Source organism: Fusarium graminearum, chromosome 2, assembly GCF_000240135.3.
Source record: "Fusarium graminearum PH-1 chromosome 2, whole genome shotgun sequence".
Lineage (NCBI taxonomy): Eukaryota > Fungi > Ascomycota > Sordariomycetes > Hypocreales > Nectriaceae > Fusarium > Fusarium graminearum.
Window position 1 is genome coordinate 5487232 of NC_026475.1, and position 16834 is coordinate 5504065.

Consider the following 16834-nt stretch of genomic DNA (forward strand, 5'->3'; position numbering starts at 1 on the left):
GGATCTGCATGAGATGCACAATTCCCATTGCTACAGAGTAAAGTCTGGAAGTCTATATGTGTTAAGCTTTTCCTTACAGACTCATGTTATTGTTTGCGTCCAAATGTTTGTGATGAAAAGGAATTGTTAATGGAATGCAACACCTTTGGAATGGTAGCAATAGACAGGGGACATGACATGCTGGCAGAGGGGCTAAGCGAATGGGAAAGGTCGTAGACATCCAGGGGCAGAAAGTTAACTTGCATTTTTCAGGGGTCTAAATGCTCAGGGGTTCACTCTGACAATCACGAGTGGAGGAACGGAAGAAGAAGAAACTGGAAACAGAAGTAAAAATAAAAATTTAAAAAAAGGGCTGAAAGATGGGAAACTCTCTGCAACAATGCATGTCCCTGACTGTGGTCTCCCGTCGGAACGTAACCAAATTGCTAACACATCAGTACTCTCTGTACATAGTCAGTAGGTACTTAGCCCCCCCCAGGTTGGGCACATTGAAACCATTCCTCCTCCAGAATTCTCATCGAGTACCCGTCAATGTTGCAATCTCTCCCCATCGACCCAGTGCTACTCTGTCTATTCTCCTCTGTCTACAATTTAAGCCCAGTCGTATTATGATGAATTAAAAAGTAATAGTATATTTTGGGCCTCGATAACATCCATTCATACATTAATTGATTGGCCCACTTTCTCTTGTCTTTCCCTTACTAGTCTTATCCAATAATTCTTCCTCGCCTTCTCTCTCTTCCCAATCTTCTCCTCTCGCTTCTCCTCGTCAACCACCTTTGCGCGCCATTCGAAATAATTCCCTGGCCTCGCCTTTTCTTTACCGCTCCGATCCTTAACCTGCGGGTTCCTTTTCCTCTGTTTCTTTCCTTTCTCTCCCTTTCCTTCCTTTCTTCCATATTTTCTTCTACGCGCGACGAACCCACTTAGTTCGATATCCCATCTATTTCAAATTAGATCCTAGTTATTTATTACACGCCTCTGGACCGATCCACCATCACCATTTCCCGCCAGCAGACTAATATCCCACGACGTTTGCCTTTGATCCGAAACTTTTGCTCCATTTCATCCCTTTAATCAGAGGGTAGGCGCGTGGCCCCCCATTGTTTGCGCGAGACACGCATCATCGTCTGGTCTCTGTGAAACACGAGGAAAACGTATCCAGCATCCCTCCCTTGAAAAGACAATCCACTTCGCAAATTCACAACTGACTCAACGCCCTATCATTACGCTACTTTAAATCGCCCAAGTCGGTGGCACGCAGAGGCCCCAGCCATGAATTTTGACTCGGCTGACGTTCCCCCTATCCCTCATCGTGCCCGCGGCCATCACGCTCATGGATACAGTCACTCGAGACGTCGCTCTCTGCAAGGCCCCTCGTCAAAGCGCTCGTCAAATGTCCCTCCTGCCAGTCCCGAGGTTATCTCAAACCTGATCACCAGTCTGAGCGTCATCTCCGCGCCCGCTACCTCCCACTTCGAGGCATCTCCTCACAGCCTCTCATTACCAGCAAGTCCTGGTTACAGCAACGGTAGCTTTGGCGTCGACTACGGAGCTTTCCACCAACCCAGCCTCGACGACTTGAGACAGGATCCCGTCTCCCTCGACGAACTCGCCGCTCTACCTCCCGTTATACGCACCTCGAAACCTCCCAGCGGATACTCTGCCCTGACCGCGGCAAAGAGTCCCAAGAGTCCGCGAAGCCCGAGCCGTGAAGGTGGCCTGCGATCGTTTATCCGGAATAGTACATCCCGACCTTCGTCCAAAGGATCCTCTCAAGCCTCCAAGAATGATGATGCGCAGAGTATAGGCGGCCTTTCAATCGAACGACGCTCCACTGTGGTGACACCCGAGCTGAACCACAAGCAGTCGCACGACAGCTGGGGCAAGAAAACATCGAGGAGCGCAAAGGGTCTTATGTACATGAGTTCGAGGGAGCGTTTACGCGAGAAGGAGGCCGAGCGAAAACGAGTATCCGGTGGGGTATCAGCTTCATCATCAGGCGCAGTTGCTGGCGAGAGTGTCCATAGCGACGGTCGCAACGATCCCTTTTTCGCTGAAACAGCCATTCGGGAAGAGTCGCAGTACGAACTTCCGATCGAGCGGCCAATGGATGGTCCTTGCGCTATCCCGGCGCGGGGTTCGAGCCTGGCTAAGACTACCCAACCCTTGCGATCGAATGGGAGGAGATCAAGGCAGGATGGCGCAGTTACTGATGTGATACCAGAAGGAGACGAACATATGAGACCTCGAGAACGGGACACGGATAGAAGGAGACCGCCGCATAATACACATCAATCGAGGTCGTCCACGAGATCGCCTGTCTATGGTCTCAAGGACGCTTCCCCTTCCAAGACCACTAGTGTGGCTGGTAGAAGCTTCCTCGACATTAGCCGAGACGACGACGGCTTGAGTGATGAGGAGGACCTAGGCGCACCCTTTCCTGCTGTTGCCCAAAACAGAAAGCGAGATCAGAGTAATGACCGCCAAGATAGGAGACGATCAGGACAACCAAGTCCAGCGCCAACTGAGGGGGTCAAGGTGAAGCGCAGCAGTTCACGTCTCAAGCGGTTGTCTGAGCCTCTAAACCTCAAATCCGAAGACCGAACTCGCGCCCCTAGTCCTCAACCGCAAGCACAGCACCAGTCGCGCAATAACCACCACGATCGACCTCAATCTGCTGACTCTGTTGATGGTGCTGTCGACTCATATTTATGCTCACCACGGTTGTCGCAAAAGATCCGACATCCCCAAACGGGCCGCGTCATCTCGTTCTCCGAAGTGGGTGATTCTGAGGGTTCTGCAGTCTTTTGTTGTGTCGGCATGGGCTTGACGAGATATATCACTGCCTTTTACGACGAGCTAGCATTGACATTGAAGCTGCGACTCATTACACCAGATCGACCAGGCGTCGGCGATAGCGAAGCTTATTCGGATGGAACCGCAACGCCGCTGAGCTGGCCTGGTAAGTTCATTACTCTTCATTTCACGGATGGGTGCTAATTATAACAGATGATGTCTACGCTATCTGTCAAACTCTTAAAATCACCAAGTTCTCGATCCTTGCTCACTCCGCTGGCGCCATTTACGCCTTGGCCACGGCACTCCGAATGCCTCAACATATTCGAGGCAGGATACACCTTCTTGCGCCATGGATTCCTCCATCCCAAATGAACGTTTTCGGCACTTCGCAGGCTCTCCCACCTACCAACGCCATCCCGACTGCCCAACGTATCCTTCGAGCCCTTCCTACACCCATTCTCAAAGCTGCCAACAGCAGTTTTATGACGGCAACAAGTAGCTCCATCACAAGCTCATTGCCCAAAACGCCACGACGAGGAAAGAAGAAGAACGGTCGCGAAAGCACAGGAAGTACACGGAATGTTACACCGAGTATCGATAAGGAGAACATCTACAACAAGGCTACTACCAATGGACACGGCGATGAAATCGACCATCACCCTGCATCGGAGAGTATGGATAGGATGAGTATTCCACAAGGGGGAAGAGGCGAATCGGATATCATCGCCGCGGCATCTGACGCCATGGCGGATAAGGAACGTCAGATGAACTACGACCTGCGACTTACCCACGCTATTTGGGAACTCGCAACAACAGGGGCCAATCCTGCCGTTGACCTTTTGGTCTGTCTCGAACGACGTCACACCATTGGTTTCCGATATGTCGATATTACAAGACCAGTTGTCATCCACCATGGCAGCAGAGACACTCGCGTCCCCGTGGACAATGTCAAATGGCTTGGCAAGACTATGCGTCGCTGCGAAGTCAGAGTCCTCGAGGGCGAAGGCCATGGGCTCATGGCCAGCGCGAGTGTCATGGGCTCGGTGCTAATGGAGATGAGTAAGGAGTGGGAGGATTGGATGAAGGTCACAGGGGCCGAGGGGGGCAAGAAAGATCGTGAGAGAGGACGACGAGGAACTCTCGTGCGATAAACTAACTTTTTTCTTTGTGATTTGGATAATGTCATTTTGATACCCCAGAGGATGACTTTCCTAGCTTGGTTTTGGATACCGGACCAGGGTGGGAGTTAAATCTCTGTATTTTCTTAGATACATTAATCTTGAGGGCGCCATGTCCTAGTAATGTCTTATACATATCATGGCGGAGACGCTATAATGACAACTTGTTAATGATACCACCACATTTACACCTTCAGTCCCTCTTATGCATGACTATCCCTCAGCTAGCATCCTCGTCCAGTCAAACTTCCTCCATCCCTTCTTGAACCCTTCTACTCTCGGATCACCTCTCGTCCACTTCCCTTGCCTCTTGATAATATGTGGCTCTGCATCAACAATACCACCCAGAACCTCTCGCGCAAAAAGATCACCCTTGGGCCATCGCCCCGCGTCTTCAACGACGTGCCCCAAACCTCCATCAAGCGTAAACCAGACGTGGAAATAAGGCATCTCCTTGGCGATGCTACGTCGAAACGCCGAGCGACCCATGCCGTCACGCGCTTTGGCACCTGTGTCGATAATCTTGCGGTGCTGACTCCATTCCTCATCAGCCGAGAGGAAGGCTTCCTTGAAGTACGCAGGAGCCATGGCGCCTTCTTCGTAGGGGATGGGAACAGCGACCATAGCGGCGTGCATGCGACGATGCGGCTGCGCAGCGTTTTCGTAGAAGACAACTTCACGGCCTTGCTCGTGGTACATGCGCGTCAAACTCTTCATAAAGTTGCGAATCTCTTCCCACTCGTCGTCGTCGCACTCCAATAAATTCGACCGATGCGCAAGAGGTGCAATTACTGCACCTCCAGACGAGATCTCGGGCTCTGTAGCGATCGTGAGGAACGCGCGCGTGCCGAGGGCGATGACGGGTGCAAGTGGTGGTTGGTTCTTGTCTTCGTGGTGACATAGAGGACAATTATCCAGCGCACGAGACATCTTCTGGAACTCTGAGACGGCCATATTTTTAAGGTTGATGTCGGATTTGTGGAGGCGCTTTGCGAGTTTCTCGGCGTTCTCGTCCATGTAATCCAGATCGTTATCGAATTTTCCATCTTTCGCGATGCGCTCTGCCAGACGGAGGCCTTCGCCACCTGCTTGGCCCTTTGTACGGCGTTCTTCGCGGACCATGTCGTCAATGGTCATTTCTGTATTCTCTTCGACATTGCCTCGCTCGCGGCCACGTTTGTTGGTAATGACCTTGGCTTCGTTTCTCCTACCGGCGAGTTGACGATTGTCCATGACGCCGAGGACAACAGCTTCGGGATTCGATTGGGCGGCAGAGAACATAGCTGCTGCTTCATTGTATTCCTCCTCAAGCTGAGCGGCATTAGGGGCTTTGCGAAGTTTGGCTTTCATCATCTGGGCGCGGAGACGATTGAGGGAGGTCTGATCCATTACTGGAGTGGTCGTTGTTTGGGGATGTGCGTCTGGGACAATAGTGCCTTGTTCGGGTTCGGGAGGTGGTGAGTCTTTGTGCTGATTCTTGATTCTCTCGCGGTATAGATCGCCGGTGGGCTTGTCGTGGCCTTTGTAGTCTTTGCCGTAGATTCTTCGTCGTTCCATCTCTTCTTTTTCTTCGCGGGCATCGTCAAAGTGGCGCAAGTCACCAAAGCGTTCCATGGCAACCTCTTCGACTGGTTTACCGCTTTCCTCAGCTGCAGTGTAAACGGCTTTGAGCTTCGTCATGCGCCAGGAAGAACCAGCGTCGCCAAAGGTGTAGTCGACGGTTGGTTGTGATGGAATGTCGAGCTCGTCAAGGGATTTGCCATCGTTGATGTCTTGGATGTGATTGTTGATCTCGCGCTTGGATACGACACGCTTCGGCTCTTCCTTTGGAGGCGGCGACTTGTTCTTGTCTGGACGGTGGATGTAATCGACTTCGATAGACGAGGGGGCGGTCATCCAAGCATCTCTCTGGGAAGACTTGGATCTATCGATGGTGTCTTGGCTTTGAGGCTGCTCTTCGTCGGGGATGGGAAGATCTTCCTTTGCATCTCTTGTTTTGCGATATCGGTCATCGCTATGTCTGTGTCGCGACCGATGGCCACCATCGTCGTCGTCGCGTGAGTGTCGCGATCGCTTACTTCTGTGGCCGTCATCCTCTTCATCGTGTCTTCGGCGATGTCGGTGTCGGTGTCTATCTTTATCGTGTTCTCCGTCTCGTTCTGAATCGTGTCGATGATGGTGTCTGTGTTTGCGATGGCGCTTTTCATCGTCGTGTCGTTCTGCGCGTTCCCTCTCTGCCTTTTCAGCAGCCAAGGTCTTTTCGAACTCGTCTAGGCCGTCCATTGTGGATGATTGGAGGTTGGCCTGTGGTGTTTTGTTGTGTTGTAACAATTGAGAAACTACAATTTGAGGTGGTCTGTTACGTCAGGTCAGAAAAGCTGGCCAGCATCAAAAGTGGGGCCGCTGTAGGAAGCTCTGGTGGATATTGAACCTCAGCGCCATCTTCAAACACTTGAATCTCAAAGATTGAGAGCTGAGAATAAATTATCGAAAGTTTAAACAAGATTTTATTAACACAAATAACAAGTGTATTTCGAGAGGGAGAGAAACTATGTACTAATAGAGTTCTTTCCCACTGCAGTCGCGGCATGGACTCTTTGGTACTGTCACTTCCAAAGGACAACCTAATCTGTGATTGAGCAGTACCAGAAAGTTAAACGGTCAAACGACATTCGCGAGTTGACGTTGTCCAGGACAGTTCTCGGTTAACCCTAGACCCGGCCATTGAGCTTCAAATCCATGAGACATGGATTGTGATTTTATATTTGTACAATTGGCAACATGTTGGCTATAGCAACGGCAGAAACATATCATCACCGATGTTTAGGGTAGTAGTTGACGCGTTGGTGACTGAAGCAGGGCCTGAGTTCTGCGACCACGTAACTTTCCTCAGGAATTAAGAACGGATTACTTTGGAGACCTAGCTTGAGGTAATTCACGTGCTATACTAAGAGGAAACATCTAACTTACTGATTCGACGAATCGACTGACGGGTGATGCCGGTGGTTCTTCAGTACTGACTCAATCACCACATCTCCAACTGCGTCATGGCTCGATCGCGCGATTGACCAGATCAATCCCAGACAACCTTTACGCCTCAAGATCGTAGCTCAGATGAACAGTTCGTCTTTGGATGTAACACAGCGAGAGGCATTGAGGTGGTTGGCCCGACTTTATTCAATCCTTAACATGGCTGTACCACCAAAACTAATGCACCCGCCACCGACCGTTAAACTTTGGCGACAAGCTGAACCTGTCAATTGGACACATCTGCAAGCCGCGTTGTGATGGGAATTAATTGGCATAGATTCGATGTGTAACTGTAGATGACGAGTCTCTAGATGCACTTGGTCACACTACAAGAGTGCTGTTGGCGACAACACTGTGTACTACTAATGTAGGTTGGTAGGCAAAGGACAACAGGTTGGGCAGCGCCAATGTTGATGTTTCAGACGCTTAGCACATGGGCCAAGCGGTTAATTGCAGCAGCATCAGTGATGGACCGAGATTAAACAGAACAAACAGCTCGCTCGCCTCACCCAATCTCATTTAATTCGATCAAGAATAAAAAAAGAAACCGGGAGCCGAGGAGATAATCAATGTCTCGGGTGCAGTGAGGGAGGTTGATCAATTAATTGAATCAAAGGAGGTTGACCACCCTTACACTGCAGATATACGTATCTTTACAGAGTGTAAATCATTGCTTGGGTCTACCCTTGTTGGATATCCTTCAGTCATTCTCAGCTTTGAAGATCAGATCAGATCTCTCGGAATAGCTGGACAAACCCCATATTTTTGATCAACCTGCTACATGCTCGTGCTCATGCTCTCGTGTCGCGGATTGACGTTTGAGGGAAAACTGAGCGGGTTGGAATAAGCGCTAAAACAAAGCAAGTTGGGTGCGATCTACGTAAGCTGAACGGGTTAAATTCAATTAATTGCTGACATCTGACCCCTAGGTAATGAGGGTTGAGAGCTAATAAGAGTGACAACCTGTCATGCATGAGGGAGCCTAGGAGCCTCGTATTCACCAGCGTCTCCCGTATAGCACAGCAGAGTCTGTTGAAAGGGGTACAAGTTTATCTCGAGTAAAACATGGCATTGTTTATGAATTGTCCATGTTTGAGACATGTCTGTCCTTCTCTTGAGATCTATTTCCTTTCACTATGAACCATTGCCATTGACACCGACCAGACCCGCGCCGCTCAGACTCTGTATCGTCTATTTCGAGTCTAGCTTCAGGAACAAGTGAGAAGGAGAAATCACAGATGCTTTAGCGAAGGCGACTGGTGTCACCAAGGTGGATTATCCTAACCAACCCCCTGCTCATGCATGCACGCTGCAGTGTCAGTGTTTTATATAGAAACCACTGGCTGCTAATAGTCCCGCCATTCCCCTTTCCCTCATCCCAACCCTTCTTTTTACTCTCCCTCGCTTTTTAATGGAAGCTCTTTTTTGAGGGTATTGCCATTTGTTTCATTTGATCCCGGTCACTCACTACGCCGGGTTAACAAAATACGTCTTATTTCCTTTGGGTCTATTCTTTATTTTTCGTTTATTTATCTATCCATCTATTTCCATTTCAATTCCTATGATCGCTCTTAAATATCTCAATTGTACTTACTAGAGATGTTGTCCACTCTTTTCCTGGCCGTTGCGGCCCCCGCACTCGCAACCGCCTTCAACGCCCCCAACGTCCCCGTTGGCACCGACGACAGCAGCCCAGATGGCCTCATCCGCTTCCCTCTCAAAGTTAGCACCGGCGCACCCGTCGTCAAGGGCGTCACCAAGCGACAAAACGAAGTCGCACTAGAAAGCCAGCAGAATGGCTTCTTCTACAGCATCGATGTTACCCTTGGAACCCCTGGTCAAAAGGTCACCGTCAACCTGGACACAGGCTCCGCTGAGCTTTGGGTCAATCCTGTATGCGAAAAGGCACAACAGCCTGCCTTTTGCAAACAGTTTGGACATTTCGGCGAGAGCAGCACCTTTGTCGACTTGAATACTACTGGTGGTGTTGTCTATGGTACTGGTTATGCCTACTGGAACTATGGCTACGATAACGTCGTTGTTGGATGTGAGTATCTACAGAACCCCCAATTGAGGTGGAATTGTTACTAACATGGTATTAGCCGCCGCTATTCGCAACCAAGTTTTTGGTGTCGCATACGACAGCTCCTTCACCGGTGTTGGTATCATGGGTGCTGGCCCTGATCTGAACGGTTGGGATGCGCCTTACCCTCTGGTCATTGACAGCATGGTCAAGCAGGGTCTCATCAAGAGCCGTGCTTTGTCGCTCGATATCCGCACAATTAACAGCGACCGAGGTGCTGTTATCTTTGGTGGCATTGATACCGCCAAGTACACTGGCCGTCTCCAAAAGCTCCCCATCATCCCCGCCGCTTCTTCTCCTGATGGCCTCACCCGATACTGGGTCAGCCTCGATGGCATTAGCCTCGTTCAAGAGGACGGCACCGTTGACTCTGCCTTCTCTGGATCAACCCCCCAGCCCGTCCTCCTTGACAGCGGTTACACCGTCAGCGCCCTGCCCGGATCCATCTTCAACAAGATTGTTGCCGCTTTCCCTACCGCAAAGTCCAACGGTGGTGCCTATGTCGATGTCGACTGTTCCGTCGCCGACATCAAGGGCAGCGTTGACTTCAAGTTTGGCGACAAGACCATCAAGGTCCCCTACGCCGACTTCATCTGGCACAACGATGACCGCTGCGTTCTCGGTGTCTTCCAGGACGATGAATTCCCCGTTCTTGGTGACACTTTCCTCCGCGCTGCTTACGTCGTCTATGATTGGGATAACCGTAATGTCTGGATCGCCAACAACGAGGACTGTGGTACCAACCTTGTCGCCATCGGTACTGGCCCTGATGCTGTGCCTGATCTGGTTGGCCAGTGTGGTTCTGACTCTGAGACCACCACTTCTGCTTCTGAGACGGCTTCTGCTACCGAGACTGAGACCGAGACCGAGACTGCTTCTGCCACTGAGAGTGAGGCTGTCACTGCTACTACCGAGGACGTCACTTCCGCTGAGACTGACACCACCACTGGCTACTTCCCTACTACTCGTTACTCCAACAGTACAGCCTCCGTCACCGGAAAGGGCACTTCTACCACCAAGAAGGCTACTGGCGGTTCAGGCGAGTCTTACGAGCTTCCCAGCTACACTGACTCTTCTGCTTCCACCACCATCACCTCTACCGTCGTCACCAGCAAGGTCTACACCGTTACCGCCTGCCCCCCCAGCGTCACAAACTGCCCTGTCGGCCAAGTCACCACGGAGACCATCACCTCTCTCACAACCTACTGTCCAGGCTCTGACGATTCTTCTTCTCACTCTACCACAGTCGAAGGCGAGGGTGCTACCCATCCCACCGGCGCCGTTCACCTCACTTCCTATGTTACTGCCACAAACATGCACACCATTACATCTTGCCCCGGAGAGGGAGCTTGCCACACCAGCGTTATCACCGAGATCGTACACAACACGCAGATCGCCTCGCCCGAAGAGCCCACTGGCATCTTCACCATCCCCGAGGCTATCCAGTGTGGCGCTGGCAACTTTGGTTGCAAGGAGGCTACCACTAAGGGATACCGCACCGTCACCATCACCCCTGTCGTTAAGGCTCCTAAGCCTACTCCCGTTCCTGGCTACTGCGCTACCTGTGGTCCTCTCAAGGGCCACGGACACCACAACGATGACGACAAGGAGACTGCTACCGGTGGCTACACTGCCCCTGGCAAGCAGACTGGTGGTTATGACCAGCCTACCCAGGCCCACCCTGGCCAAGATTACCCCAGACCTACTGGCGGCGATTCTCCCAAGCCTACTGGCGACTCCCATAACCCTACTGGTGATTCCGACAAGCCTAGCGGTGATGCCCCCAAGCCCAACCCTCTCGAGGAGCTTCATACCTACCGCCCCACAAACGTTTTCCCCCAGATCCCCTCAAGCGTTGCGACAGTTGTCAAGCCCACAGGTACACCACAAGCTGGCGGACCTTCTGAGCCCGCAGGCACTCCCCCTGTGGTGATCAACGGTGCATCAGGCTGGAACGTGCCTGTTGTTGCAGCCGTTGTTGTTGGTGCTTTCGTCGCAGCCCTATAAAGGCATGATGAGTGGTTATACAATACTTCTTTTTAATTGGGCTTTGGGAAAGGGCCTCTTCGTTTTATCTAGAGCGTATACATAGTTTTTTGAACTGTAGATATGGTTAAATTTATTTTATTTGTTTATTCATCTATGTTGTATCAATTATTGGGATGTGATTGCTGTATTTACAAGTGAAATACTAATTAGGCCTTCTGTATGTCGCTGCGTCACTAATGGTTGAGCCTGTCTAACGGGCGTGTCTAGTGGCGGGCGGGATGAGAAGAAGAAGAATTCGCTCCTAGTCACCTCGCTTGTACCATTTACTTTCACGTACTAACCTCAGTAGTTGACTTTGCTTCATGCAACTTCATGCTTTTTAGGCAAAGCGTTGTCTGTTTCAGACTTGAGCAGGACGATGCAATCCTCCACGACTAATAGTTTCATGCGGTCGATCACACACGCTGCGGCTTTTCAACTTGCCACATGACCTATAGGAAGACATTGGGCGATCCATTTGGCGCTTACGAGCTGGAAACGCAATGCAGGACCGCACCCTATCTCGGAGCCTCGTTGTCATCTTGTCTACCTATTTATTTATCTCAGAGATACCCGCCTCATTCATCTCGACGATCTGTATGTGCCCACATATCCAGCCAATCTCACCATCCCATCCCCAACATGTCGCAGATGGCGCAGATGGCGCAAACAGAGACTTTGCTCAGCGACTACATCAATTTCAATGACCAGAACATCGGCCTCAGCGGCAATGAGCTGATCAATAAGGAGCTCACTTTTTGTGCTGCCGCCGCAGTCAGCCGTCTTTGCGATGAGCAGGAAAAGGGCGTGGACATAGCTGAGTGTATCCAGCAAAGAGAAGAGTTCAAGTTCGTCAAGGAACTTGGTATTATCTCTGCAGTCTACACTACTGCTCCAATCAGCAAGCAGAAAGAGATCAAGTCCACGCCTCCTATTCTCGCATGGTCTGATCGCCTGCAGACAGTCTTCTTGGGCATTAGTTGCACTCGCGACATGAATGATCCCAAGCTGAACCTTAGTGTTCGCGCTCAGGCGGCTGATGCTGTTGGCTCCCGCTTTTATCAAGGCCTTATTGATAGGAGCGGCGAGTTTGTACCGCTTATTGAATGGCTCACGCGACGATACAAATTGGTTGTGTGTGGCCACAGCTTTGGGTAAGAATACACAACCCACTTTGTCTTGATGGCGAATATGGACGATGCTGACAATTGGGTTGTAGAGGTGCCCTAGCAACGGCTTCGTCTTACCTCGCTGTATTTGACCATCAATCTGTTCCTAATGCATGGGAGGAGAGCCAATGCGGCATCTCCGTCATCACCTTCGGATCGCCCTCATGTCACTTTGCCGAGCCTCAAGGAACCTCGACTTCCTGGAAGATGCACCTCAGCAGGAACTTCCACCACATCGTTAATCCCCATGATTATGTCCCGTTTGCACTCAATGACGCTTCAAGGAGATTTAAACAGAATTTGAACGCCATAAGAACACCCCTGGAAACCATCTCACCCACAATTAAAATGTTTTGGCCCATTTTCGAAAATTGCCTTGACTTTCTACTGAACAAGAAAGGAAAGTTCTGCCATTTTGGCTGCATGTACTCTATTGCCACCGAGGTGCCAGGTATTCAGAATTGTCTCCAGATACAGAATGTTGAAGATCTACCCGAGATTCCGGGTGCAAGAGAAGTGGACGAGCACCATAAGATGTCACATTACTTCCATTGCGTCAAGGGATCTATTGGTGCTCGACTACCACAAGAACATCTTTCAGAGAGTCCTCTGGGGTTAAACTCACACGACTTTCCTTCGATGATACTCCCGATGCCTGCCACTGTGACGGACTGCTCCTGCGTGGTCGAGAATGATCGACTCACTGTGTCATTCAACGTCAGCACTGCTATCATCCAGTACCTTCTTAGAGAAGCATTCTTTACGAAGGAAGGAAAAGAGATTCCTCTTAATATCATCGGCTGTATCCAACATCCTGAAGATAACTGTCAAGTAAGTGTCACGCTGTGCAAATCTGGGACTTGTAACTGACTACCTACACCAGGCTTCTGTAGTGTTGGAATATATAATCGAAGATAACAAAGTTTTCGAACATGTTGGGAAAGCATCTGTCGCTCTTCAACAAGGTGTCACGCTCCGTGATATATTTGGTCGATCGATACTGGTCAAAGTTGGTAGTGTGAAACATCTGGGTCTTGATAAAGCCAGTCAACCAGAAATACTGGAGAGTATCCGTCTTGCGATGGTACGTGCACTGGTGGCCCAGACATCCAAAGTGCAAAGTATCAGGACACAAGACGCCTCTATCAATGCCGATACACCCGAAGCTGTCACAGAATTGGATGAGAAGGTCAGACTCGTGGTGGATCGTATTGACAGCCTCGTTAGCGATGCCAGCCCGCATCTTGTCATCAAACAGATGGGACATGCCTTTGCAATTCTCAAGGCTCTCTGGCCCAGAGATTTTGAAACCGACCAAGACTACATGGTTTCTGTCCCCGGGCAATGGGCTGTCGATGAACCTGACACTGGGCTTCTTCGTGATATCCCTGTCGACTGCCCGCGTGTGCTCAGGGAGCTCATCACAAATATGTTCGAGAATCAAAAAGGCTCCACGATCACTCAAGCTGGAGCTTCCCTCAAGGCATGGACGAACGAAAAGCGGCCAACGTTGACGCAACAATTTGAGAATGTGCCCACCCTGGCCCACGCACTTAAGACTTTCAGTCACGATCTGTATCATCGGTCGACAGACTCTTCCAGACGCACGGAACAGGCAACCTCTCAGTTTCAGGATGTTATGGGAGTTGTTCAACTGTGCCATCTGATCATAATCACCCAGCTTGATGCGCCATACGAGTGGTACTGCAGATCGACCGAAGGGCGCAAAAAGACTTCGGCGGCCTTGGGCATTCTGCCGAGCTATATCTCATGGACGTCCGCCCCAGCTTTGTTGGAGACTGTTGGATTGAGCGCCTTGTCTGTCTCTAGCTTGGCTATGGCCGGGGGTCTGGGCGCCATGTACTACAGCTATCGTATTTTCAACCACTTCCTCCATCTGCATAGCGAGTATCTGGACTTGTCATTCCCAGGAGTGTTAGCTGCTACTCTCCAAGCTCTCGGGCTTCCCCCAGCTAAGCCAGGTGAAATGGTTGAGAAGACACTGCTGAACCATCTGAAGGAAGATGCACAGTCCCCACGCACGCCAGAGACTTTGGAAAAATGGAGAGTCGAGCTTGAGAAGGGTCTCGAAAATTACCCTGGCGCTAAGGACAATCAGTGGTCTATTATCCCTGATTACTTTTGGGCGAAATGGCTCTTTACCGTTACTGAGGTGGCCCAGCTTCGGATTCAGCTCTTGGATAAGATCTGTATCGGAGTGCAAGGCTCTACGGAGGCTGGCAAGAGTCAGATGCTAACTGTTCTTACGGGAGCGTCCAAGAATCACTTCAAACCAGGATCCAGCAGTTTGTGTAGAACCTTGGGAATCCAATCCTACAATTCCAGCGAGCTGGGCGCGATATTCCTCGATAGTCCTGGCTTTGATGACCAGATACCACAGATTAAGTATATGGCCGACGTTTTTCAAGAGTTGTTTGCCATTGTCATTATTGTCATTCCTATGGAGCGAACACGATCCGAGGCAACCGAGAGTGCTCTGCGTATAGCCGTCAAATCGCTACTAAATCGCGACGACAAACGCCCTTTGCGTATTCTTTTGAGCCAGGCAGATGGCCTAGACTTTCATCGAAACAACAAGGAAGTGTTCAGAGCCACCCTTAGCGACGTCAAACATCAATTCATGTCGAAGCTGAGGAAGGAAGTCGGTGAGAATTTCACTACTTTCAGACAGCAGAGGTTTGGTGATGGTATAGTTTGTGTCCCAGAGACACTTGAAGATATTGTGAAGCCATTTTCGACCCACGCCCAGATGGATTTGGATGGCACCAGGGCACTTTCAGACTGTGGCTCGAAGTATTCTTGCAAGATCGAAAGGGCGAGCCATTTCGAGAATTTATGTGAGCTGGCTGATGCTGGAGAGATATGGGACGTTGAGTCACTGCGCTCATGGCTTCGTGAGCTTTCGCCTAATAGTGTTCCAATGTCAAACGGGCGAGTGCATGAATACTGCGATTAATTAGATGATATCGAATTGGACTATTTGCTGTCGTTGATCTATCAATAGAAAGTTTCTCGTGTATCTGTCTAGCTGCTCGGACAGACCGAAATTATAGAAAACGCAGACTGAAGGGCGTCGAGTAATTACGAGTACGATAATTTTGATCTACGTCTCCATTCTCAATCATACACTGATAGCTAGGATTGAATCCTTTGACCCTTGGCCACGAGCGCGACACACCGCCGAGTAAGCTCTAACCACATCAAGTATAGCTATTTCTACTCGGCTTATTTATACATATTGTCCGGTTTCTTCCTTTCTTTCTCGACATGACAAGATAGTCCAAAATGGTCAATATACTTCTCAAAATTGGCCTATCGGTCGTTGTTATTCTTGCAGTTCTCTTTCAGGTTTATCTAAAAGAGGCAGTATGGCTTGGCCTCGGCATTGGAAAGGTCATGCAACCAATTAGTGACTTCCCTTATGCGTGCCGCAAGATTGTCGATCCACGCATGGAAGCGTGTGAGGATATGTGGTTGTCTCAGTCTACAAGGCAATTGTTCCTTGTGTGCTCGGATCCAATCGCACGAGACGCTTGGTTCCCGAAGTGAGTTATCAGAAACGAAAACGTCGTCATTGCAAATATTGACATAGATTTAGTGTTGGTGCGCTCAACATCTCGGGTCGTTCGCAGCGTGACTCTATCGTGGCTCTGGACATTGACAAGCCCGTTGGCACCAGCTTTGAGCCTCGTACTCTCAAGACAGAAGGGTTCGCAGGTACTTCTGGTGATGGAATCATCAACATCGCTGGCTTCACAGGCATCGATAATTCGGATGGGAGCATTGACTTGTTGGTGACCAATATGCGACCATCGGTTGATGCTGAGAGCGGAAACTACCTGGACCAGTTTGTTCATGGGGCTAACACGACGGTTGAACATTTTACTACTGGTGCTGGACCAAATGAGCTGAAGCATGTTCGTACTTTTGCTGATGCAGGTATCACTACGCCGAATCGAGTTGCTGTTATGGACGACAAGACATTTTACGTCGCCAACGACCATGGTCCTCACATGATGGGCTGGGTAAGTCATTGAATGTCTGTGGTTATGTAATGGGTAACTAATAATCCAGCGTCACCATCTATCCCCCATTTTGGGCTTCGCCAACATCAACGTCTGCAAGCCCAACACCCCTTGCAAAGAAGTATCCAGCAGCCTCAAATTCCCCAACGGCCTCGCCATCCATGGAAACACCCTCTACGTACCAGATTCGATAAGGGGTACGCTCACAATCTACAACATCCTGCCTAACAAGGACCTTAAGAAGGTGGACGAGATCAAGCTTAACTACGGTCTGGATAACGTCTCCATTGACGAGAATGGCGATCTCTGGATCGCTGCTTTCCCTGTAGGCATTGAGATCTACAAGGCTAACAAAGACCCTTACAATGCTCACCCGCCTTCTGCTGTTTTGAGGGTCAGAAAGGTTGACGGGGAGTGGAAAGTGGATAAGGTGCTTGAGGACAAGGATGGAGAGGTCTTGCCGGCTGCTACGACTGCTTTGCATGATGCGAAGACTGG

The 16834-nt window shown here is 50.1% G+C and overlaps 7 protein-coding genes across 7 annotated transcripts; 5 read left to right on the plus strand and 2 right to left on the minus strand.

Annotated features, from left to right (window-relative positions):
• Positions 1–1275: 1275 nt before the first annotated feature.
• On the plus strand, positions 1276–3953 carry FGSG_03977 (uncharacterized protein; the record flags this gene model as incomplete). Its single annotated transcript, XM_011323381.1, has 2 exons — positions 1276–2965; positions 3013–3953. 2 exons carry the CDS (start codon positions 1276–1278, stop codon positions 3951–3953), a joined length of 2631 nt encoding a protein of 876 aa, XP_011321683.1.
• Positions 3954–4068: 115 nt separating this feature from the next.
• On the minus strand, positions 4069–6263 carry FGSG_03976 (uncharacterized protein; the record flags this gene model as incomplete). Its single annotated transcript, XM_011323382.1, has 1 exon — positions 4069–6263. One exon carries the CDS (start codon positions 6261–6263, stop codon positions 4194–4196), a length of 2070 nt encoding a protein of 689 aa, XP_011321684.1. The 3' UTR covers positions 4069–4193.
• Positions 6264–8609: 2346 nt separating this feature from the next.
• On the plus strand, positions 8610–11232 carry FGSG_03975 (uncharacterized protein; the record flags this gene model as incomplete). The annotated part of the gene is made up of 2 exons (XM_011323383.1): positions 8610–9057; positions 9113–11232. 2 exons carry the CDS (start codon positions 8610–8612, stop codon positions 11098–11100), a joined length of 2436 nt encoding a protein of 811 aa, XP_011321685.1. The 3' UTR covers positions 11101–11232.
• A 531-nt stretch (positions 11233–11763) lies between these two features.
• On the plus strand, positions 11764–12382 carry FGSG_12338 (uncharacterized protein; the record flags this gene model as incomplete). Its single annotated transcript, XM_011323384.1, has 2 exons — positions 11764–12255; positions 12341–12382. The coding sequence occupies 2 exons, from the start codon at positions 11764–11766 to the stop codon at positions 12380–12382; spliced, it is 534 nt and encodes a 177-aa protein (XP_011321686.1).
• A 1166-nt stretch (positions 12383–13548) lies between these two features.
• Positions 13549–14696, plus strand: FGSG_12339 (uncharacterized protein; the record flags this gene model as incomplete). Its single annotated transcript, XM_011323385.1, has 2 exons — positions 13549–14596; positions 14692–14696. 2 exons carry the CDS (start codon positions 13549–13551, stop codon positions 14694–14696), a joined length of 1053 nt encoding a protein of 350 aa, XP_011321687.1.
• Positions 14697–15599: 903 nt separating this feature from the next.
• Positions 15600–16348, plus strand: FGSG_03973 (uncharacterized protein; the record flags this gene model as incomplete). Its single annotated transcript, XM_011323386.1, has 2 exons — positions 15600–15781; positions 15910–16348. Coding segments are annotated over 2 exons (621 nt in total), but the record flags the coding sequence as incomplete, so codon positions are not given.
• A 46-nt stretch (positions 16349–16394) lies between these two features.
• Positions 16395–16820, minus strand: FGSG_12340 (uncharacterized protein; the record flags this gene model as incomplete). Its single annotated transcript, XM_011323387.1, has 1 exon — positions 16395–16820. The coding sequence occupies one exon, from the start codon at positions 16818–16820 to the stop codon at positions 16395–16397; it is 426 nt and encodes a 141-aa protein (XP_011321689.1).
• Positions 16821–16834: the final 14 nt, after the last annotated feature.